Raw genomic sequence first — 23,039 nt, 5'->3', positions numbered from 1 at the left:
AAAACGAATATATTTGATGAATAAACATGATTTCATAAATTGTTTCAATTCTGCTCCTTGAATGGCTTAATATACTTTGGATTTCAACATTTTTCACGTGGGACAACTGTACGATTTGAATGGGATGTATATATAAAGTAGAATAACCTTAAATAAAACATGGATTGGTAATGCATTAATTCATCCAAAATCCAGTTTAAATTATATCACATTCACACGATTCGATTTTGTTAGAAGCTGTATCATTGATTGTAGAGTAGAACGCAATGGTTCAGTTTCCATTTTTGAAAAATTAAATTGCTGAGTTGCCCTTCATACATGGAGATACTGGTGGAAATACATTTTAGTTCGATAATATTTCTTGAAAATTGGTCCAATCGTCCTTTTTTATTTATTTGTGAGAATTCCCAAAAGTATCTAAATTTTTCTATCAAATCTCCGTTCGATCATAGTACAGAATCAAAATACTTTTTAAACTTAAAAATAAATTGAGGAATAGTCTGATTCCCCGAAGAACGGCGCACTCAACTAATGAATGTAGCTTCGCTCATTATCCTTAATGGGAGCTTCAAATATTCTTCGAAAATCCCTTTGCTATTTTTTAAATATTTTTTTTCGTAGAAACTTTGTTCAGAAAAAAATGTTCGATTGTCGCCACACAAATGCTTGATTTCGCAAATTAAATTTTAAAACTCTCCTTGAATTCAACCCTGTATTAGCGTGCAAATGAGGAAACATGGAAACGTCAAGATATATTATCTTGCTGCAGTCTGAACACCTCGTAATAATTGGATACCCTCTCACTTAACAAAGTCATAAATAGCCCAATCTGAATAGGCTATAAGACGAGTTTTGTACTCTCCATTTAATTCCACCAATTATTTCGATATCTTTGCAGACACGTATTTCGACCACAACTGTGTGGTCGTCTTCATTGTCTCGTACTTGACTCGTAAGGTTTTTTAGATAGTTCGAGATCCCTCCCCCCTTTGTCCTAAATTGATTTTGATAAAACCGGGAGTATTGGACACAAAAACTCTTCTAGTTTTTGTACTTCTTCTTATTCATATGCGACCAGTAGATGGTAACATATTTATATCAGAACTTGTTATTCTGTTACTACATTTTCTATAACAGTGGTTGTTATAGAACATGTACCATTAGTAGTTGAAATAACAAAAATTGTAACATTTTTTTTCTAGTTTTAACAAAACTGTTACTAAATATGTCGAAAATTTCTCCAGTGATTCATTCTAGAATCCTTCCAAAAATTCTTTTTAAAAATCCCCCGCAAAAGAATCCGGAATATTCTTCGGAAATTTACAAGTTCTCCAGGAATTACTTTGGAATTTCGTACAGGAATTTCTTCGGAACTTTTCCTTTTAGGAAAACTCTAGGAAATTTCTTAAGAAATTCATTCTGATATCTTCAGTATTAGAATTAGCTAAAATAATAGTAATACTCATGTTTTCCTTTTGAGATCCTTATCTAGAATGCTATCAGAAAAGGGGGTGTCCCGTAACCCTCGTCAGTCGCCAGATCCGCAGCCCATACTGTGGTGTTTGGGGTACGCGCCTGACCTCAAATTCTTGAGGAAGGTCTTCGTTGGGTCAGGATTTGCCTGTAGCTGGCAATGTAACAGTGGTAGATCTTACCCCGCAACACACCAAGTAAAGGTTTCTACCCAGCGTTAAGAAATTCTTTAGATATCTAACATTAACCCAGCACTTGCTTCCAAAATTCTGGGACATAATGTCAGAAAAATAAATTTCGACATTCTTAAATTTCTCCGGAAATTCTTTCGAAATTTCCTCCAGGGATTCGTTCGGAAAATCCTCTTCCTTTAGGATTTTTGAACAGTTCCTTCAGTAATTATTACAGGAATTTCTTTAAAAACATCGAGAAAAACATCTTTAAAAATTTCGAGCAGAATTCCTTGAGACAATTTTGTACGGTTTTACTAAAGCAATGGTTCTTAACCTGGGGTACATGTACCCCTGGGAGTACCTTTGCTGGTCCCAGGGGGTACCTTGGACAATAATCCGTAATGGCGGACGTATAACAATTCCAATCGAAACTCATTTATAATATTTTGATACTTGTGTATTTTTTCATTTCATAACTTGGCTTAAACTTATAAGTAATATGCATGGCGATCAATCAAAGCCAATTGAATCCTTCCTTAAACAACCAGTATAGTGTATGAGGGGCTGAGGAACAAAAGATCAAAAGGACAAAACTTCGAATTAACAAATTAAAAAAAAAACTCTTCAATGAAATCTACCTGATCGACACAAAATGTTGAATAATATGTTAAGAATATGCTTCTGAACTGAAATATAGAGTCTAAATGTTTGGATGCCTCCGTTTGAAAGGTATGAATCTTTTTTATGAATATTTCGGTTACCACGTTGCAACAGGATTGGAAGCATCTTTCTATGTTTCTTCGCCTTGTTCCAAGTAGCTCGGAAGCATTCACAAAAAAATATGTTGTGGTTTTTAATGTATTCCAATGCACATATTTGGAGCATGCAAATAAACGTTACAATCAATCAATCTTACTGTTCTTTTAAATCGAAATAAATTTAAATTGTTCTTACTTGAAAAATTCAGTCAAACTTAATTGAATTTTGAATGCAATTTTACACGTCGTTGAATTTTCAAAATTATTTGCCATGTTCTTCTAAGCATCTCGGAAGCCTCCTTTCAAGATACTCGGAAGCCTCCTTTCAAGAGGTTCGGAGGACTCCTTTCAAGAGGTTCGGAAGGATTCTTTCAAAAGGTTCAGAAGTCTCTTTTCAGGAGGCTCGGAAGCATTCTTTCATTCTTTCATTCTTTGCCTCCCTTCAAAAAGCTCGGAATTCTTTTTCAAGAGGCTTGTAAGTGCACTTTCGAGTGTCTCAGAAGCGTCCTTTCAACATTCTGGAAAGCTTCCTTTTAAGTGGCCCAAAAGCCGCCATTGAAGAAGTTTGGAAGCCTCCCTTCAAGAGGCTCAAAGGCCGTTTACCAAGAGGCGCGGAGGCCAACTTTGAAGAGGCTCAGAAACCTCCCTTCAAAGGGATCGGAATTATTCTTTCAAAAGGCATAAAAGCCTACTTTAAATGGGCTCAGAGGCTGAAAAGCCGTCTGTAAAGGTGCTCGGAACCCTCCCTTCAAAAGGTTCAGAAACCTCCCTTCAAGAGGTTCGGAAGCCTACTTTCAAGATATTCGGAAGCTTGATGTATAAACTTAATTTGAATTGGAAAGTTTCACGGAATAATGAAAATTTCAGCCCAACTTATGGAGAGCCATATATCCATTTAGTTTTCAGGTCCATTTTTCATGGATCTAAAGAGTTACGCTTATTTTCAGAGTGCGTGTTCTATCATGTTTCGGACAGCAGAAAGATCGCGCGGTCGGCCGAATTATTGTGTTCTGCATTGCGCGGCCGGTAATAAAATTAATCAGTTCAGTGCGTGATCTCTCTTGTTTCGGACAGCAGAACGATCGCGCGGTCGGCCGAATTATTGTGTTCTGCATTGCGCGGCCGGTAATAAAATTAATCAGTTCAGTGCGTGATCTCTCTTGTTCCGGACAGCAGAACGATCGCGCGGTCGGCCGAATTATTGTGTTCTGCATTGCGCGGCCGGTAATAAAATTAATCAGTTCAGTGCGTGATCTCTCTTGTTCCGGACAGCAGAACGATCGCGCGGTCGGCCGAATTATTGTGTTCTGCATTGCGCGGCCGGTTATAAAATTAATCAGTTCAGTGCGTGATCTCTCTTGTTTCGGACAGCAGAACGATCGCGCGGTCGGCCGAATTATTGTGTTCTGCATTGCGCGGTAGGTAATAAAATTAATCAGTTCAGTGCGTGATCTCTCTTGTTTCGGACAGCAGAACGATCGCGCGGTCGGCCGAATTATTGTGTTCTGCATTGCGCGGCCGGTAATAAAATTAATCAGTTCAGTGCGTGATCTCTCTTGTTCCGGACAGCAGAACGATCGCGCGGTCGGCCGAATTATTGTGTTCTGCATTGCGCGGCCGGTAATAAAATTAATCAGTTCAGTGCGTGATCTCTCTTGTTCCGGACAGCAGAACGATCGCGCGGTCGGCCGAATTATTGTGTTCTGCATTGCGCGGCCGGTTATAAAATTAATCAGTTCAGTGCGTGATCTCTCTTGTTTCGGACAGCAGAACGATCGCGCGGTCGGCCGAATTATTGTGTTCTGCATTGCGCGGTAGGTAATAAAATTAATCAGTTCAGTGCGTGATCTCTCTTGTTTCGGACAGCAGAACGATCGCGCGGTCGGCCGAATTATTGTGTTCTGCATTGCGCGGCCGGTAATAAAATTAATCAGTTCAGTGCGTGATCTCTCTTGTTCCGATCGCGCGGTCAGCCGAATTATTGTGTTCTGCATTGCGCGGCCGGTAATAAAATTAATCAGTTCAGTGCGTGATCTCTCTTGTTCCGGACAGCAGAACGATCCGGCGGTCGGCCGAATTATTGTGTTCTGCATTGCGTGGCCGGTAATAAAATTAATCAGTTCAGTGCGTGATCTCTCTTGTTCCGGACAGCAGAACGATCGCGCGGTCGGCCGAATTATTGTGTTCTGCATTACGCGGCCGGTAATAAAATTAATCAGTTCAGTGCGTGATCTCTCTTGTTCCGGACAGCAGAACGATCGCGCGGTCGGCCGAATTATTGTGTTCTGCATTGCGCGGCCGGTTATAAAATTAATCAGTTCAGTGCGTGATCTCTCTTGTTTCGAAGCGGGCTTGGTAGTCATATGGCTACTGCTTCTGCCTCATACGCAGGAGGTCGTGGGTTCAATCCCAGGTCCGTTCCATTCTCCTACTCTATATCTTTCTCTTTATTTCTCATGTTCTAGCAATCGCTAGAACTGGAAATGGACTTCTATACCGTTTCCATTACTATTCCTATACCTTCAACTTGAGTATTCTATCAGTAATCTGATAGAATTGGAAATGAACTATAGAGCTCGTTTCCTACATCCAATTAGAAATTCCATCAGTTACCTTCTCCTATCTATCACATTGGCAGCTCGTTAACCAAGACGGACCTCTGCCTCTCCAACCTAACCCAGAAATTCCAACAAATTCCGCATGAACTCGTGGCAAGTGCAGAGGTATATTCGGCTTGTAGTGGGCGAGTGATTGCATCATCATTTCCTCCCCCTTCCCTACATTGACTTGCATTCTGACGTGGCAGGCGCCAGTATGACCTAACAAATGAGATCACCAGTAATTGTACATTGAAGATGTGTGATAGTCCCAAGCAAACATCTGTTGGTTCCCTGTGCAAGAACAGCTGATCTGGTCATAATGGAGTAGCAACTACGAGCAGTCAATCAAGCTCAAGCTCAAGATCTAAAGAGTTACGCTTATTTTCATTCACAGAAAAAATAGGGGGTACCTCAATTAATGCAAAAGTTCGAAGGGGTACCTCTCAAGAAAAAAGTTGAGAACCGCTGACTAAAGGAATTTTCGGTGGATGGATCAGGAGGAATTCCTAGAGAAATTTCCAAAGGCTTTTCCGGAGGATTTTTCAAAGAAAGAAGATGAATTTTGTACATTATTTCTGGAGGAGTTCCTGGAAGAATTCTAATAAATTTACATTCTTTTGTAAGACACTATGCTTATCAATATTCTTTTAGCGGTGTTGATCTTAATCTGTGGATTAAAAAAACACATAAAGTTAAAAAAAAAGTTCTTTTATAATTTATATATTTAATTTTATTATTCACCTCTAATAGAAGCTAGGATATTTCACAGCAGGCTCCAGCTACCTCCGGTAGATACCCGTATCTTTCCATGTCCCGTATTATATCACCCATAAGCTTCTTGTAAATATCTGTCGGGCTCTGAATCCCGCCTTGTCGACGGGCGCTTACTTCTGGTATAGCGAATGCCGCCACCCATAAAATGTAGCTGGAACATTTCTGCAGCTGCTGCAACAGTTCTTCGAACGGGAACTGCCGATCTGCATCACCACCGAGTTTCTGCAGTAGATGGCGCAGAGAATCATAGTAGAAACGAATCATCTCATTGTAGTGTACTCTTCGGAAAGGCTCGTCTGTGCAGCAGAAAAGGAATGAAAGCAAATCGAGGGCCGGCGATGCGTAGCGGTACCTTTGCCAGTCTCGTAACACGATTTTGACGGGCGATTTTTGCTGCAAAGTTAAAATTTTAGAGAGTAGAACTGAACTCATTTTTCACTCACCTCATAGAAGAACATTGGATCATTTGCTCTGCAGTCACCATGACCAAAAACGGAATACGGTTCGGAGAATTCGGGACTGGTGATAGTAATTAAATCATCCTCCAAAGTCGAGCAGAGATTTAACAACTTTAGCCTTAACCGATTTTCATGAGGTTCCAATGTAGCTAAGGCTCGATCTAATTCGTGTCGCATCATTTCCAGCAAAGATGGATTTCCTTTAAGATCGGTAACAGACGTGCCAAGTATTTTGAACTGTTCGAAAACTTCTGGACGTTGTTCTTTTAGTGCTAACGATACAGCATGCAGCCTACCGAGTTGTACCATCAGCAGACGAGCGTGGTCATAATCGAATGGATTTTGTTTGTTCCATGTTCGATACCCATTAAGGTGCAAATCCTCCATTATGATCATCGCTGCATTCTCAAGTTTATCATTAAACGCTAAATAACAACGAGGTGCGTTGAAAAAACCAACGTCTTGCGTGATGCCTTTCACACGTTGGAATTCATAAATAGTTGGTAAGAACTTGACATATGCATCTACCTCACGGTCGAAGATCTTCCGAGTGTGCACATTTTTCTGTGTTACCTCATTTATTGGTCGAACTTTGCAAAACAGTATATGCGTTTGATCGTCTTCGGTGATCGTAGCTTTCCACGGTTCCGCTATTATCCATGTAATATCAAAAGGTTTATCGTGACCCTTATCAAATTTAATCTGAAACAGCCCTGGAGTAAATCCTAACTGCAATGCAATGCTAGATATTGCATCGAACATGAACTGAGGTACTCCATTCTCATTGCACTTATGCTTTGATAGAAGACTTTCTTTGTTCTGCAAATCGACTACTGGAACCTCGACTGGAACCACGGCCGTTTCAATATCTGATTGCGTTGGGGATTCGAAAGCGTTTGCTTCAGGTGTAATCCGCTCAGAACGCGTAGCTCTAGGATCGTCCAAGCTCTTGGCCGAGGCTTCTTCATCCATGTTAAGCCTCTGCTTTCGGACTAAAATCAGAAACCGTACTGAAGGCGTTGTACCTGACGTAAAATTACGTTATCGCATTGGGGCGGGAGGTATTTATGATTCATTGTTTTGCGCAAGTGAATTCGTTTGGGCGCTCACCTAATTAATTCCAATACATACGTACAGAAGTGATGAAATAGCGGTCTAGGAGGGGGAAATCTCAGCTCAAAAGACAAAACATATATTGGTCGACTTCTTTATCAGTTGATTTCAAAACGATTACTATATCTAACGGCGACTGCTGCCACTTTTTGGTTACTTAGTGAATTTTGCACTTACCCGACCAGCAGATGGTAACAGTAGTGAAAAACCAGATCACATACCTTGTCAAATGCAACCTGTTGCGAGAGGCGCGTTACATAATTTGTGGACGCGCCCTAACTAAAAAGTTATTTGAGATTTTTTATGCATAGAATGTTCTATTCAAATGATAATACTTCAAAATGGAGCAAACCGATTTTCAATCTATTGGTTCTATTCGAGAGCTTGTACTTTTTCGTTTATGTTTTTTTTTGAAGTTCCTCCTGGAATTCCTCCGGAAGTTCTTCCTGGAATTCCTCCGGAAGTTCCTCCTGGAAATCTTCCGGAAGTTCTCCGTGGAATTCCTTCGATAGTTCCTCCGGGAATTCCTCCGGAAGTTCCGCAGGGAGTTCCTCCAGAAGTTCTTCGGAAAATTCCTCCGGAAGTTCCTCCTGGAAGTACCTTCAGTCCCGGAATTGCACCAGATGTTCCTTCATGGATTCCTCTTGTAGTTACTCCATGAATTCCTCCCGAAGGTCCTCCCGGAATTATTTGTCTTTTTTTTCTGTAAAATATCTTGGCTGTGCATATGCACAGCACATGTTTCGAAATGGACAAATTGATTCCTAAAAACATGACGTAATTTATGGAAGTTCCCTAAGATAAGATGATATACGTTGATAACATGACAATAATTTCGAAAATATTTGATCTCCTTAATCTTCGGGACGGATGGGTCATATATGCCCCCAGTTTCTCCATCAAAAATGTTCATTAGGATCTCAATCAAGTTTAGTCATTTTGATCGTTGAGACAGTGACTAGTGACTGACTAGTTCTCTGGAATACGAGATGCTCAAGTTTCTCCAAAATGTTCTCGAGTGCAGCCCACGGTATCTACCAGATCAATCAAGGCTTATGCAAAGTTTTTATCATCGGCATACGAGACGAGCCAGCCTAGGGCTGAAAGTCTCGCTAATAAAGACAAAAAAAAACCATCGGCATATACGCAATACAATCCAAAAGTCACATGCGCATCGGGAATTCTAGATACTCTAGTACAACTGCTGATTGATGTCATATAAGCTAAATGAACTCACTGGGATATCATATCTCACTGGGATATCATATCTAGATATCATAAGGTGTATCATTGAAAAGATCAAAGTCGTTTCGAAAATTCGGTATTGAAATGATCTGAGATCCAGGACGTTTTGAAGAGATGAAATACAGTCGATATCTAGATGTGGAACAAAGGTCATTGCGGTAACCGGGCGGTGTTTGTTGTCGGGATGCTCGTCTCCTACGCGAGCATATGATACCGACCGATAGGTTACTATCATTGCTTGTGGTCAACGGATAGTGAGGTTAACACCCTTGAAGCAAGGATGTTATCGATCATTAAGTAATTTGCGTTCGATCATTTAGTAGTTTGTCAATAACTCATTCCAGAAGCTGAATTTCAAAATGTGTTGTATGGTGGATTTCTAGTGCGAAGGTTTTTCTACAACTCTGCCAACTGGTTCGTTGTTTGAACTCTACTAGTTACGGAGTTATAGCAATAGTTTTAGTAACTTAGACTAAATGATAACAAAATTCCAATCGTTTAGTTTAAGTTACTGCAACTAACGCTATAACTCCGTTACTAGTGGTATTCAAACAACGAACCATTGGGCAGAGTTGTAGAAAAACCTTCGCACTAGAAGTCCACCATACAAAACATTTTGAAATTCAGCTTCTGGAAAGAGTTAATGACAAACTACTAAATGATCGAACGCAAATTACTAAATGATCGATAACATCCTTGCCTTGAAGTCGATGCGTAATAACATCGAGTGCGTTAGCATAGGCGTGAGCGTTCTCAATAGTCCTTTCCCGATGTATTGCTTAATTGCGGGCCAGGGGATACGGGCTGGCGAAAAGGTTTTGGTTTTAGTGGGTCGGGTGAACCCATCCCCACACTACCTGAGTTAACCTCCTCAGGTGTCTGATTGCAGATTTCCGTTTACCCTTGCTCAAGAAAAAAATACTAAGCGCGAGAATGTAGTGATACTGGTGTTCGTTGACTACCTACCAGCTCGATGGACCTACTGGAATGTTGAGTGATGCACGAATGTATAATTTGGGACTTTGTTGATCGGGTAGATCGCATGTTTGGAACTCCAGAGCGTTTTGGAGAACAGAACAGGCTTGTAGTAGCTTGTAAAAGTAATAAGTACCATTCTATCGGCTCGACGGACCTGCTGGGATGTTTAGCGATACACAGGTACATCGTTCAGGACTTGGTTGATCAACTAGATCACATGTTTTGAACTCCAGGACGTTTTGAAAAACGAACAGCCCTGTAGTAGCTTGTAAAAGTAATGAGTGAAATCCTATCGGCTCAATGTACCTGCTAAGATGTTCAACGAAGCATACATCGTTCAGGGCTTGGTTGATCGGGTATATTACATGTTCTGAACTCCAGGCCGTTTTGGAGACTTTGAAATAGTTTACGTTTATTCAAAACACGATCAATTTATGTCTTATTACAGATATTTTTGGAAATATATATCAGCTTAGGACATTTTGTTTGTAGACATATTTTCTGGTAAATTCGAGGATATGTACTCCAGAACAGTTTGGGCGGCCTAGAGCATCCAAAAAAGTATTTCAACGATTTTTCAGTTATATCAGAACGCCAGATAACAATGTAATCCTTTGTTTTGAAGTAATGAAGTGCAAACAAACCCGCATCTTGTAACTTTTATTTCGATGAGGGGAAGTCGATGAAGAGAATCCTCTCTCGTTAGTAACGGCCTTATTACCGCCAGTGCTTGGGATATTATAAATACAACAATTGTCCAAAAACTAACCCAAATTATTTTATTTTAAAAGCAAAATCTTTAAAAAAATGATTTAATTTTCTTGCTGATAAAAACGGAATAATTTTGTAGACGAAATCGGAGCGTGACAAAATCGGAACGTGATTAAATCGGAACATATCGGTATTTAAATTAGATTTTGTTTCTCTCAACAATTTTGACTGTTCAGTTTTAATATAATAATGAGTTTCAAATTTTTCACAAAAATACAATACGAATTCATCAACTTGTTGAATTAATGTTTGGAGATAGCAACGATCTGTAGAAATCCATTGCTACATTTTATTTTATATGCCTCCAATTGTTCGTACCGTGCAGATGCTTTGAAGTCTTCAAACTGGCCAAACGGATTACGGTATCGTGAATTTAAAGATTACACTGCAACTACTTGGCGACCTGAACGTTAAATCTGTTCCTCTGTAAAGCACTAGATTTTTTTTTTTCTTGGAACCTATGTTTTGAACCTGTGTAGTGTTTATTCAATAGAAAGTGTCTCAAACAAACAAGCTGCGATGTCTCAAACTTCATGATTTTGGGAAACGAGCTCAACAGAGTCTAATTTGAGGTACCTGAGTGGTGCTGGTCAAGTTGCGTGGCATTCCGGGTACCTAGCTCCCCCGGGAAGTGGCTACTTTTTTATATGACCTGAAACCCATCTTGCGACGTCTCAAACTTCATGATCTCGCGAAACGAGCTCAAGAGAGTCTAATTTGAGATACCTAGTTCCCCCGACGTCTCAAACTTCATGATCTCGCAAAACGAGCAGACGTTTCTCATTCTGCCAGTAACCTGGTGTCCTCGGGAATGAAGAAACTGCTTTATATATTCTGAATCCTGAATCATGTAATCTGTAACATGAACAACGAAACATGAAGTTCTAAAATGTTGTACATGCTCTCGAGTATTCTGAGAAATTTTATACTTCTGGATAGTTTCCACTTTGATATGACGCAAGTTTGATACGATACAGGATGGGTTTCAAAATGCATCAAAAAGTTGTCTGGTAAACCAGAGTCCCTTAACGCCACGGAACATAACATGCACCACTCAAGTACACCCAATCAGCGGATGACAGATTTTAATACAGTTCTGCATAAGAACCTTACAGAAACTGTATAATAATTGGGCATATACAATTTTTGGAAGATTTTAATACAATCGTTGTATTGAGATTATACAGATTTGTATTATTTTAATACAATTTCTGTATAAAAATCTTACAGATTTGTATATGCCACGTCTTTATACAATAATTGTAAGATCTGTTTTTTTGGTGTACCTTGAAAAAATCTCTATTGAAACCATGAAGTTTGTCGAAACGTTTGTGAAACCATGAAGTTTGTCGAGAGATGGGTTACTACAAAAAAAAACCCACATCCCCAAGAGAACCAAATTCTCGGAATGCCACGGAACCTGACCAGAACAACTTAGATACCTCAAATTAGACTCTATTGAGCTCGTTTCGCGAGATCATGAATTTTGAGACATCGCAAAATGGGTTTCGGATCAAATCAAAAAGTGGCCACTTGCCCGGAGGAAAAAGGTCCCCGGAATGCCACGGAATCGGACCAGAACCACTTAGGTACCTCAAATTAGACTCTATTGAGCTCATTACGCGAAGTCATGAAGTTTGAGACGCCGCTAAATGGGTTTCGGATCAAATCGAAAAGCGGCCACTTCCCCAGGGGAACCAGGTCACCGGAATGCCACGGAACCTGACCAGAACCACTTAGGTACCTCAAATTAGACTTTATTGAGCTCGCTTCGCGAAATCATGAAGTTTGAGACGTCGCAAGATGGGTTTCAGATCATATCAAAAAGTGCCACCTCCCCGGGGGAACCAGGTCCCCGGAATGCCACGGAACCTGACCAGAACCATTTGGGTACCTCAAATCTAGACTCTCAAAACCTAGACTCTATTGAGCTCGTTACGCGAAGTCATGAAGTTTGAGACGTCGCAAGACGGGTTTCGGATCAAATCGAAAAGTGGCCACTTCCCCGGGGGAACCAGGTCCCCGGAATGCCACGGAACCTGACCAGAATCACTTAGGTACCTCAAATTGAACTCTATTGAGCTCGTTTCGCAAAATCATGAAGTTTGAGAGGTCGCAAGATGGGTTTCGGATCAAATCAAAAAGTGGCCACTTCCCCGGGGAAACCAGGTCCCCGGAATGCCGCAGAACCTGTCCAAACCCACCAAGGAACTTTGGAAAACGCACTATTGAACATGTCTCGTGATTTCATGAAGTAGAACACATCAAAAAATTAGTTTTAAGATTTTTAGCAAGGTCATCTTATTTGAGAAAAAAAGTAACCCCACTCAACCCCGGAATTATTTAGAAACCAGGTGACCAATGCCGATTCTCTTCTCAGGTTTGAAAACAAGAAACCTAACCGGTTCGTTTGGTAGGTGAATCGTCAAAATCGGTCGAGAATCAACGGAGTTATGATTTTTTGAAGTCATTTTTTAGTGCCTAAAAAGTATCAAGGGAGGATAAGGGTTTTAAGTCAAAACAGTCTGTAGGGGTCGTACACATATTACGTAAGAATTTTATTTTTTGGTTTTTCGAACACCCACCCCCCTCCTCCCATGTGAGATTCTTTTCATACAAATGATTTTTTATTTATATAGAGCGTAAGATATTGACCGTCCCCCCCTCCCCCCATAAGTGCTTACGTAACATGTGTACGGCCCCTGTACGGCTATGAGCCGAAGATGAAGTGCAATCTATATCTTTTTCTTTTATATACATAAAAATGAATTTCTGTCTGTCTGAACCTTATAGACTCCGAAGCTACTAAACCGATCGACGTAAAAATTTGTATGCAGTAGTTTTTGGGGCCGGGGAAGGTTCTTAAGGTCTGAGGGAAGCTCTCTCGCGGTAGAGCGCTATTTTCGTACTAAAATGTCTATAACTCGGAATTGGGAACGAATTTCGCTTATCCCAACTGACAATCTCTTTGAAATTTATCAAGAAATGTTCCTACAAAATTTCATGGACCTACTTTTTCCCAAATTTGAATTAAGCTCTAAATACTGAACTATTGTAGAACTGAAATTTTCGCTTCTCAGTACCTCTCTCCGATGATTTGAGGCATAAAGGAACCAAATTTCGCAAAACCCAACTGACAAAAGTTTTGAATTTTTCCAACGATCATTTTGATGTAATAAAAAGTATATGTCACCGCAATAAATTTTGAAGGGAGTTCTTTTTACTTTGACCAGATTTTTTAAATTCCATACAAAAGTTACCATTTCGGGAGAGCAGCCAACAGCATATTTTCTTGTGGCGCACGGCAGGAAAGGAGCGATGAGAGCGGTAGAAAGTCCGTCAACTTTGTATCTAGCGTGACACTAGAAAAAAGCGTATTCCTATTTGTAAACACGAGGATACCAAATATATAAATTGAATTCAAATATAGGAATTTGATTGATAAACAATCGAAAATAAATACAACAAATAAGACAAACAGAACAAATAATCAAAATAAAAGAAATAAGACAAATAAATAAATAATAAATAATAAATAATAATAAAGCAAATAAGATAAATAGGACAAATAAGATAAACAAGACAAATTCATACGGAAGTCCCTCCAGGTATTCCTCCAGAAGTTCCTCCGGGAATTCATCCAAGAATTCCTTCGGAAGTTTATCCAGAAATTCCTTTGGAAGTTTCTCCAGGAATTCCTTCGGAAGTTTCTCTAAAAATTTCTTCGGAAGCTTCTCCAGGACGTTCGGAAGTTTCTCCAGGAATTCCTTCGGAAGTTCCTCCAAGAATTCCTTCGGAAGTTCCGTCAGGAATTCCTTCGGAAATTTCTCCAGGAATTCCTTCGGAATTTCCTCTAGGAATTCCTTCGGAAATTCCTCCAAGAATTCCTTCGGAATTTCCTTTAGGAATTCCTTCGGAAGTTCTTCCAGGAATTCCTTCGGAAGTTCCTTCAGAAATTCCTTCGGAAGTTCCTCCAAGAATTCCTTCGGAAGTTCCTCCAGGAATTCCTTCGGAAGTTCCTCCAGGAATTCCTTCGGAAGTTCCTCCAGAAATTCATTCGGAAGTTCCTCCAGGAATTCCTTCGAAAGTTCCTCCAGGAATTCCTTCGGAAGTTCCTCCAGGAATTCCTTCCGAAGTTCCTCCAGGAATTCCTTCGGAAGTTCCGTCAGGAATTCCTTCGGAAGTTCCGTCAGGAATTCCTTCGGAAGTTCCGTCAGGAATTCCTTCGGAAGTTCCTTCAGGAATTCCTTCGGAAGTTCCTTCAGGAATTCCTTCGGAAGTTCCTCCAGGAATTCCTTCGGAAGTTCCTCCAGGAATTCCTTCGGAAGTTCCTCCAGGAATTCCTTCGGAAGTTCCTCCAGGAATTCCTTCGGAAGTTCCTCCAGGAATTCCTTCGAAAGTTCCTCCAGGAATTCCTTCGGAAGTTCCTCCAGGAATTCCTTCGGAAGTTCCTCCAGGAATTTCTTCGGAAGTTCCTCCAGGAATTCCTTCGGAAGTTCCTCCAGGAATTCCTTCGGAAGTTGCTCTAGGAGTTCTTTCGGAAGTTCCCCCCGGAGTTCCTTCAGAAGTTCCTCCAGGAGTTCCTTCAGGAATTCCTCCAGAAGTTCCTTCGGGAATTCCTCCGGAAATTTCTCCTGTAATTCCTCCGGAAGTTCCTTCGGGATTTCCTCCGGAAGTTCCTTCGGGAATTCCTCCGGAAGTTCCTTCGGGAATTCCTCCGGAAGTTCCTTCGGGAATTCCTTCGGAAGTTCCTTCGGGAATTCCTTCGGAAGTTCCTTCGGGAATTCCTTCGGAAGTTCCTTCGGGAATTCCTTCGGAAGTTCCTCCAGAAATTCCTCTGGAAGTTCCTTTGGCAATTCCTCCAGAAGTTCCTTCGAGAATTTCTCCGGAAGTTTCTTCGGGAATTCCTGCGGAAGTTCCTTCGGGAATATCTGTGAAAGTTCATTCGGGAATTCCTGCGAAAGTTCATTCGGGAATTCCTGCGGAAGTTCCTTCGGGAGTTCCTGCGGAAGTTCCTTCGGGAATTCCTGAGGAAGTTCCTTCGGGAATTCCTGCGGAAGTTCCTTCGGGAATTCCTGCCGAAGTTCCTTCGGGAATTCCTGCCGAAGTTCCTTCGGGAATTCCTGCGGAAGTTCCTTCGGGAGTTCCTGCGAAAGTTCCTTCGGGAGTTCCTGCGGAAGTTCCTTCGGGAATTCCTGCGGAAGTTCCTTCGAGAATTCCTGCGGAAGTTCCCTCGGGAATTCCTCCGGAAGTTCCTTCGGGAATTCCTCCGGAAGTTCCTTCGGGAATTCCTCCGGAAGTTCCTTCGGGAATTCCTCCGGAAGTTCCTTCGGGAATTCCTCCGGAAGTTCCTTCGGGAATTCCTCCGGAAGTTCCTTCGGGAATTCCTCCGGAAGTTCCTTTCGGGAATTCCTCCGAAGTTCCTTCGAATTTCTCCGGAAGTTCCTTCGGGAATTACTCCGGAAGTTCCTTCGGGAATTCCTCCGGAAGTTCCTTTGGGAATTCCTCCGGAAGTTCCTTCGGGAATTCCTCCGGAAGTTCCTTCGGGAATTCCTCCGGAAGTTCCTTCGGGAATTCCTCCGGAAGTTCCTTTGGGAATTCTTCCGGAAGTTCCTTCGGGAATTCTTCCGGAAGTTCCTTCGTGAATTTCTCCGGAAGTTCCTTCGGGAATTCCTCCGGAAGTTCCTTCGGGAATACTTACAAATCTTCAGTATTTGGTTCACCTGAATCCTCTCTTAGCTGGTAGCTTCTAGGTTATGTTTAAACTGTTTAGGATATAATTTAGGGTAAATTGCATGCTTTCAAAATTCAATTTATACTTGTTCTACTTACTTAGGGATAATTAAATGTTCAGTGTATTTGTGTTCAATTAGATTAAATAACTAAGTAGATCAGTAATTCTGCACATGTGAGAAGCTAGAAATATGCAACTTATTATTGAAATTGCTTTATGTTATTGCACTCAAAGTCCCACTCACAGTCACAAGATAAGCAATTTTAAATCGAATACTTTTCACGGAATCTGATTCCAAATTAGAATAATTAATATAATATTTAGATTTAGGAAATTTTATAACTGGCGAGGATTTGTCTAACCACTTGCTGACTTTGTTTTGAATTTTATCCCTGCATTGTCATTGTTTGTCATGCTCCGTAGTGTCAGCTCAGCCGGCCACTGCAAAACATGCGTATGGCTGTTTGAGTGTTAGGGCTGTTCGCCGTCACAGTCTTATTTGTCTTACTTACACCAGCACCACTGTCATCACCCAAATACTTTTCAAAGCTTGGGTGGAAACCTTGTACAGAAATCCTCTCACGATATTTTCTAATGTTGTTCTAGAAACGGCTCATGTTTTCATTTTCCAAAACCAGCCAGAGTTTATTTATTTTGATTTCCTCATTGCGTGATTGGTCGGCGCTGCTGCTGTTCTCTCGTCGAACCACTGCATGAGTGATAAATTTATTCCCCATTGTTGCCAATTCCTTTTGTTCTCCGTTTACGGCAAATTCTCAAGCATTTGTAAACTGCTGAAAAAAAAACTGCTGAAATGATGAAATAATTTTGGTGACACTGACAGCGTCATTCTGGCGGGCTGAATTGGGCAATTTTCTCTCTCAGAGAGTACTACCACGTGCTTTTTTAACGGAAAACCCTTCCCTCAGACCTTAAGATGGTTCGAGACTCCTCAAACATTTACGTATTTTGCTTAACATCAACTTTACAAACCAGCAACACGGCCAAACTAACAACATTCTGCAGTACGGAAAATGCGCCACCAACAAACGAAGTAATCGATTGTCATTTTCAACCAATCAGCAACCGGTACGATTTATTTAATACCAGACTAAGGCCGGAGGGGCCTGTGCAATACATAGAAGTCTTTTCCATTCAGTTCGGTTCATGGCTGCACGTCGCAGGGTCCGCAAATCGTCCTCCACCTGATCGATCCACCTTGTTCGTTGTGCACCTCGCCTTCTTGTTCCCGTCGGATCGTTGTAGAGAACCATTTTCACCAGATTACTGTCCGGCATTCTGGCTACGTACCCGGCCCACCGCATTCTTCCGACTTTCACGATGTGAACGATGGATGGTTCTCCCAACAGCTGATGCAACTCGTGGTTCATTCGCCTCTTCCACGTACCGTCAGCCAACTCCACCCCACCAAAGATGGTACGCAGCACTTTCCTTTCGAAAATTCCGAGTGCGCGTTGATCCTTCACGAGCTTCGTCCAGGCTTCATGTCCGTAGAGGACTACCGGTCTAATAAGGGTTTTGTAGAAAGTCAGTTTGGTACGGCGGCGAACTCTATTCGATCGAACGTTTTGCGGAGTCCAAAGTACGTACGATTTCCTGCCATGATGCGGCTCCGAATTTCTCTGCTGGTATCGTTATCGGAGGTCACCAGTCAGTCCAAGTACACGAATTCTTCAACCACCTCGATTTCTTCACCACCAATACAAACTCGTGGTGGGTGGCTTACATTGTCCTCTCTTGAGCCTCTTCCTATCCTGTACTTTGTCTTCGACGTGTTGATGAAAGCTTCGCTTTCCAGTCTGAGTTACGTGCCATAATATCTATGTCGTCGGCGAAACCAAATAACTGGACGGACTTTGTGAAAATCGTACCATCTTGCCATAACCCTCTGCGCGTTTTGAAGGGACTCGAGAATGCCCCTGAAACTCGAACTACGCTCATTACCCGATCCATCGTCGCCTTGATCAACCGTGTCAGTTTATCCGGTACGATTGTGACAGCAAATCGGTACAATTTTTACTGACTACTTGGCACATCCTATCCTAGGTTTGAATCACTTCTTTCCAGATTTATGGCTAGCGTAAAAAGCTGGATTATATTTCATTGATTTCAATTTATCAATTACTTTTTTGAGCATCGTGTACTAGGAAATAGTTTACAACACCTTACAAAAAAGCCATGTTATTTGGTCCTGTTTCACGAATGATTTGGTAATGATCCCCTACAATTCGTTCTCAGATAGTTTTTCCGTACAATGATCGGTTTCCATGATGCATTTTTGTTTGATAATTTGCTCGAAAACACATTCGATCTTTTTATAAATTACTCGAAGGTCGATTTTTTTTAAATTAGTGGTAAATAATCAGTCTGCTGTGCCGAAGATATGTGAAAAATGTCATCCCAATTAAAGACGATCATGTTAAAATTTCGTTATTTATGTGTCATTCTGAGTGGAATCCGTCTATTATAAACATGTTTTTCATAAATTTGATTATTATTAGAATAATGTAAGTGATTAATTATTTTAGAGCGTCTTAGGGGAAATGCTACAAGGTTAAAAGACTATTATTCTTCCATTTACTTCCACTATTAACTTTTTTATGTATCAACAAGCAGATACGCATTTCGTTTCCTACTTGGAAACTTCTTCAGTGTTTGTTATCGACTGAAGAAAAACATTGCTCATTAACTTTAAATATGGTGTGTAGGTAGAACTGTAGGTAAAAAATTAGGGCATGTCGCTTGAACCGATTCGTCGTCGTCCCGTGGGTAGTAATCTAAACAGCCAGGTATATCCGTTTCCTTGATCTTTGTTAAGTAAGTTTATTTGTTTTTGTTTGTAAATTTCTAAGCTTTCCGCTACGTCAAGTTTCCAAGGATTTTGTATTTGTCTGAGAAGTGATATGTTGTCTTTGGTTAATTGATGATCTTCGTTAAATATATGTTCGGCTACTTTAGATTTGAAATGATAATGTATACCTTTTTCAGTGTCTTTGTTTGCTTTAGTTACTTCTGCCAAATGTTCTTTTAACCTCGTGTCTAGTGTTCGTTTTGTCTGTCCTATGTAGATTTTGTCACAGTGTGGGCATGATATTTTATAAACTCCAGATTTTCCTAATGCGGCAACGGGGTCTTTTGTGCTTCCAAGTAGTGTCTTCAGTTGGTTGTTCCTGCAACTGAAAACTAATTCGATACCAATTTTTCTAAATTTAGAGCGTAATGGTCTGGTTATATTATGGTCAAAATTAACGGATACTCGTCGCGTTTTTCTTCAGTCGATAACAAACACTGAAGAAGTTTCCAAGTAGGAAACGAAATGCGTATCTGCTTGTTGATACATAAAAAAGTTAATAGTGGAAGTAAATGGAAGAATAATAGTCTTTTAATAATGTAAGTGTTTCATTTATTTATTCAAAATCTTATAAACGTTGGCCATCTGTTCTTCCAGCCTATCCCCAGAAATGAGAGGCAAAAAATGCTAACGACATTCCTCATTTTGCACAATTTTACGAGTCATAAAGAATCATTCATAAAAAAATATTAGGGTAGACGTACCAATAATGAAACTAAAAAAAGTTAAACAGTTTCAAAACATTGGTCAAAATAATTATTTATGAAACGAATTACAAAAATATGATCTTTCATTCATCTTTTTTTAAGCTTTGATTTTTCGACCATTTATGCTTTCGACCTTTTGTCGAACTTTGGAGATAAGTTCACAAGATTAAAGTTGATCTGAATACTCTAGAATGCGTTATGACTTGATGGAAATCTTTCGAGAGATAAAGATTCAGAAACTTCAATATCATTCTTCACTTTACGAGTCATTGTGATACAAGCAAATCAATCACATTCGCAAAAAATAGGGTAATGATACCAATAAGGGAGGTTCTTAAATTCGCATAAAATAAAGTTGAAAAATTACTGTTTCAACACATTAATAAATATTAACAGTTGTTTAAACAACGAGTTGCAATAAGATATTTTTTTTATATATAAACATAATTTTGCGACAAGTTGCTAACACTATTTTTGCAATGAAGAAAAATTTATTTGAGTTAATTTACTATTTGGTTTCAGTGTTCTTACAAAAAAAAAACAATTTGCTCCTGTAACAAGAGCAGTGCTAACAGCTTTCACTATGTAGAACTGTTTAGAACCGTTCGACGAACGACGAAATAATATATTCTGAAAATTAAAAAGGACCCGAGCAGCACAAGTCAGACAAAAATGGTTGCAACAACTTGATTGTGACTAAATCTGGTCACATATCAGTTGCAGTAACTTATGTCAAACATATGTGCTGCTAGGGGAAGTTTTTCAAAAATATGCACTTGATCTTTCGAATTTCAGCGCAATTGTACAATTCCACATATCAAACGTTTTTTTCGAGTAATTGGTACGTTGAACTTTCCGCATCGCAGATTGATCAGTTATCGAGTCAGTTGTTGAATACAATCCGACACGCGCCATTATCTAATCTGATGGACCGGCAATAAGTTCTTTTTTGATAAATCCATTGTCGCACAAGCCGAACGGGTTATTCCAAATCATCGTGTCGTACAGCTCGTTTGCACTCTGCTGAGAAGAAAAATGGCCGAACAACCGGAGTACGTCATCGAAGGCCTCAGGCAGGTGGCCACCGGACAGGGATTCACCGAAAATCTTTACAGAATCGAGTTTGAATCCGGATCGGACAAGGGAGATGGCTTCATGGGCACGCTATTCAAGGCGTTTATCCGAGAGGACGGCCGGGATGAGTTGATGGTGCTGGTTAAGGTCCTTCCAGAACACGAAACCCGAAAACAGCAGTCGATAGCGATGTTTCATCGAGAGGTTATGGCCTACAATGTAGTTCTCCCGATGTTCCGCCAGTTCCAGGCGGAGAAAGGTATCAGCGTAGACGACAAGCAAGGATTCTGGCGAGTACCGAAATGTTACTATGCAAGCTGCGACCTGCAGAAAATGGAATCAGTGGTTATCATGGAGGACCTGAGAGAAGAAGACTTTCGCATGTGGAACAAATTGCGACCAGTTGATTTTCACCACACACGGTTGCTAGTGGAACAGCTCGGAATGTTCCATGCCATATCATTTGCCATGAAGGATCAGCAACCGGAGCGGTTTGCTCACTTGAAGCAACTTGGTGATCCGATGAAAGTTATGATTGATATGGATCCTAAAAAGACCATCAACAACTTGTTCGAGGAAATGTTTGAAAGGGCGGTCACAGTTGTTGAAGGTGAAAACGAGAAAGTGAAAAAGACGTTAAATCGTTTGAAAGGAGTTATAACAGAATCCTACTTGGCTTGTGTGGATGGTGAAGACGCGGAACCTTACACAGTCGTTGGACACGGTGACTGTTGGGTCAACAACATGATGTATGCGTACGAAAGCGAGGTTAGTGAAATTTTAAAAGTTTGAAGGATATTATTAAATAATTAAATATACTATTCCAGGAACCATCTCCGACAGACATTCGGCTGATCGATTGGCAACTGTGTCGTTACGTGTCACCCATCCTAGATTTGTCTTACTTCATCTACATCTGCACAGATGAGGGACTTCGAGCGGAGCATTATGACGAACTGCTAGATGTTTACTACAAGTCGTTAAGCAACTTCCTAAAAGTACTTGGGGGAGATGTAGAACGCCAATTTCCAAAGGATGCTTTCGATGCACAGTGGAAGAAGTATGGACGCTTTGGACTGCTGATGGGACTCATTGTGCTACCGATGATATGCACCGAACGCGACGAACTACCCGATATGGAGGAATACATGGACAAGGTCGTGAATGGAGAAGAAAATGTTAAGTATGAGTATGCTACTTCAAAGAAAGCGGCTGACCTATATGAAAAACGTATAAGTGGAACAATCAGAGACGTGATTAGGTTCGGATATTTGTAAATGTATGGCCTAGGCAATTTTCGGTTTGGACTTCTTGGTCTCGACTTCCCTGGGTATAAAATTGTATTAGCCTCATGATATACGAAAGCAGAAATGGTAACTTGGCTTAGAAACCTCGCAGTTAATAACTGTGGAAGTGCTGAATGAACACTGCTGCGAGGCGGCAATGCCCCAGTGGGGGTGTAACGCCAGTGAAGAGAGAGCGAGTGAAGAGAAACAGATTTGTAAAATAAAGGAATGTATAGGGGGAATGACGGCTTTGGCAGGTTTTGTTCTATTATTGGCAGGGTTTTTTTATGACTGATTAGGCTCAAATATGGCCTAAACATTCTTTGCATATCAAAGAATATTGTGGCCAAATTTCATAAAATTCGGTCGACAAAAACCCCCCTGCCAAAGCCGTCTTTCACCCTATCTGTTCACTAGGATTGATAACTTGCTGCAATATTTGCATTATTTTAGAACGGATTCTAGTCCATTCTAATCCAAAGCAAATATTAGCCATTTATTTGATATTTGGTATTCATAAAATCAGTATGTACTTCAATTATTTCTATATCGATTTACATGACGTAACTAATGATCATCATTGCTTATTAAGGAGGATGTTAAAAAAAGAAAAAAAAAGAAAAAAATGTATTAGGAATTTTAAATAAATAAATTAAATTAAATAGTTTTTATGTCAATCATAATAAATCCATCTAAGATGACAAACGAGGTTGATATTTCATCTACAATTTGAACACTTGATTTCGAGCCATCAAGCGTTGCACATATCACCCTAATTAGTGTCGTTGGAAAACAATGTTCAGACATTATCTGCCTCAGCTCATTTCCTGCCCTTTTCGCTCTGAAATTGACCAGGAAATGGTTCGGAATCCCAGTCGCTCCGGAATAACAATAGATGCCTCAGAGTCTTACTTCAAAATAACAAAAAACTCCTCGGTATTCTTCTCGCTTCGGAATTGACTAAAACTGCCTCGGAATCGTACTTGCTCCGGAATAACAAAAGATGCCTCAGAGGCCTACTTC

The 23,039-nt window shown here is 40.5% G+C and overlaps 4 protein-coding genes across 4 annotated transcripts in view; 2 read left to right on the top strand and 2 right to left on the bottom strand.

The window, feature by feature from the left end:
* Positions 1 to 23,039, bottom strand: part of LOC134220197 (G-patch domain and KOW motifs-containing protein-like) — a 128,333-nt gene that overhangs the window by 85,057 nt on the left and 20,237 nt on the right. The gene's annotated exons all lie outside the window — the stretch shown is intronic.
* Positions 1 to 23,039, top strand: part of LOC134227583 (uncharacterized) — a 33,132-nt gene that overhangs the window by 6,880 nt on the left and 3,213 nt on the right. Inside the window, exons 3-4 of the mRNA XM_062709171.1 lie at positions 20,688 to 21,498; positions 21,558 to 21,991. Coding sequence (XP_062565155.1) covers positions 20,688 to 21,498; positions 21,558 to 21,991 — 1,245 coding nt within the window. The remainder of the gene's footprint in view (positions 1 to 20,687; positions 21,499 to 21,557; positions 21,992 to 23,039) is intronic.
* Positions 6,046 to 7,214, bottom strand: LOC134220381 (uncharacterized). Its single transcript, XM_062699431.1, has one exon. It carries the CDS (start codon positions 7,206 to 7,208, stop codon positions 6,207 to 6,209), a length of 1,002 nt encoding a protein of 333 aa, XP_062555415.1. The 5' UTR covers positions 7,209 to 7,214; the 3' UTR covers positions 6,046 to 6,206.
* Positions 20,665 to 22,262, top strand: LOC134220379 (uncharacterized). Its single transcript, XM_062699430.1, has 2 exons — positions 20,665 to 21,498; positions 21,558 to 22,262. Exons 1-2 carry the CDS (start codon positions 20,692 to 20,694, stop codon positions 22,005 to 22,007), a joined length of 1,257 nt encoding a protein of 418 aa, XP_062555414.1. The 5' UTR covers positions 20,665 to 20,691; the 3' UTR covers positions 22,008 to 22,262.

The sequence above is a fragment of the Armigeres subalbatus genome, chromosome 3 (assembly GCF_024139115.2).
Source record: "Armigeres subalbatus isolate Guangzhou_Male chromosome 3, GZ_Asu_2, whole genome shotgun sequence".
Lineage (NCBI taxonomy): Eukaryota > Metazoa > Arthropoda > Insecta > Diptera > Culicidae > Armigeres > Armigeres subalbatus.
This window is presented reverse-complemented; position numbering and strand designations above follow the sequence as displayed.

Coding starts and splice junctions, on each gene's coding strand:
- LOC134220381 (XM_062699431.1), bottom strand. CDS start 7,208: ATGGATGAAGAAGCCTCGGCCAAGAGCTTGGACGATCCTAGAGCTACG.
- LOC134220379 (XM_062699430.1), top strand. CDS start 20,692: ATGGCCGAACAACCGGAGTACGTCATCGAAGGCCTCAGGCAGGTGGCC. Junction 21,499..21,557: donor TGTATGCGTACGAAAGCGAG/GTTAGTGAAATT, acceptor ATACTATTCCAG/GAACCATCTCCGACAGACAT.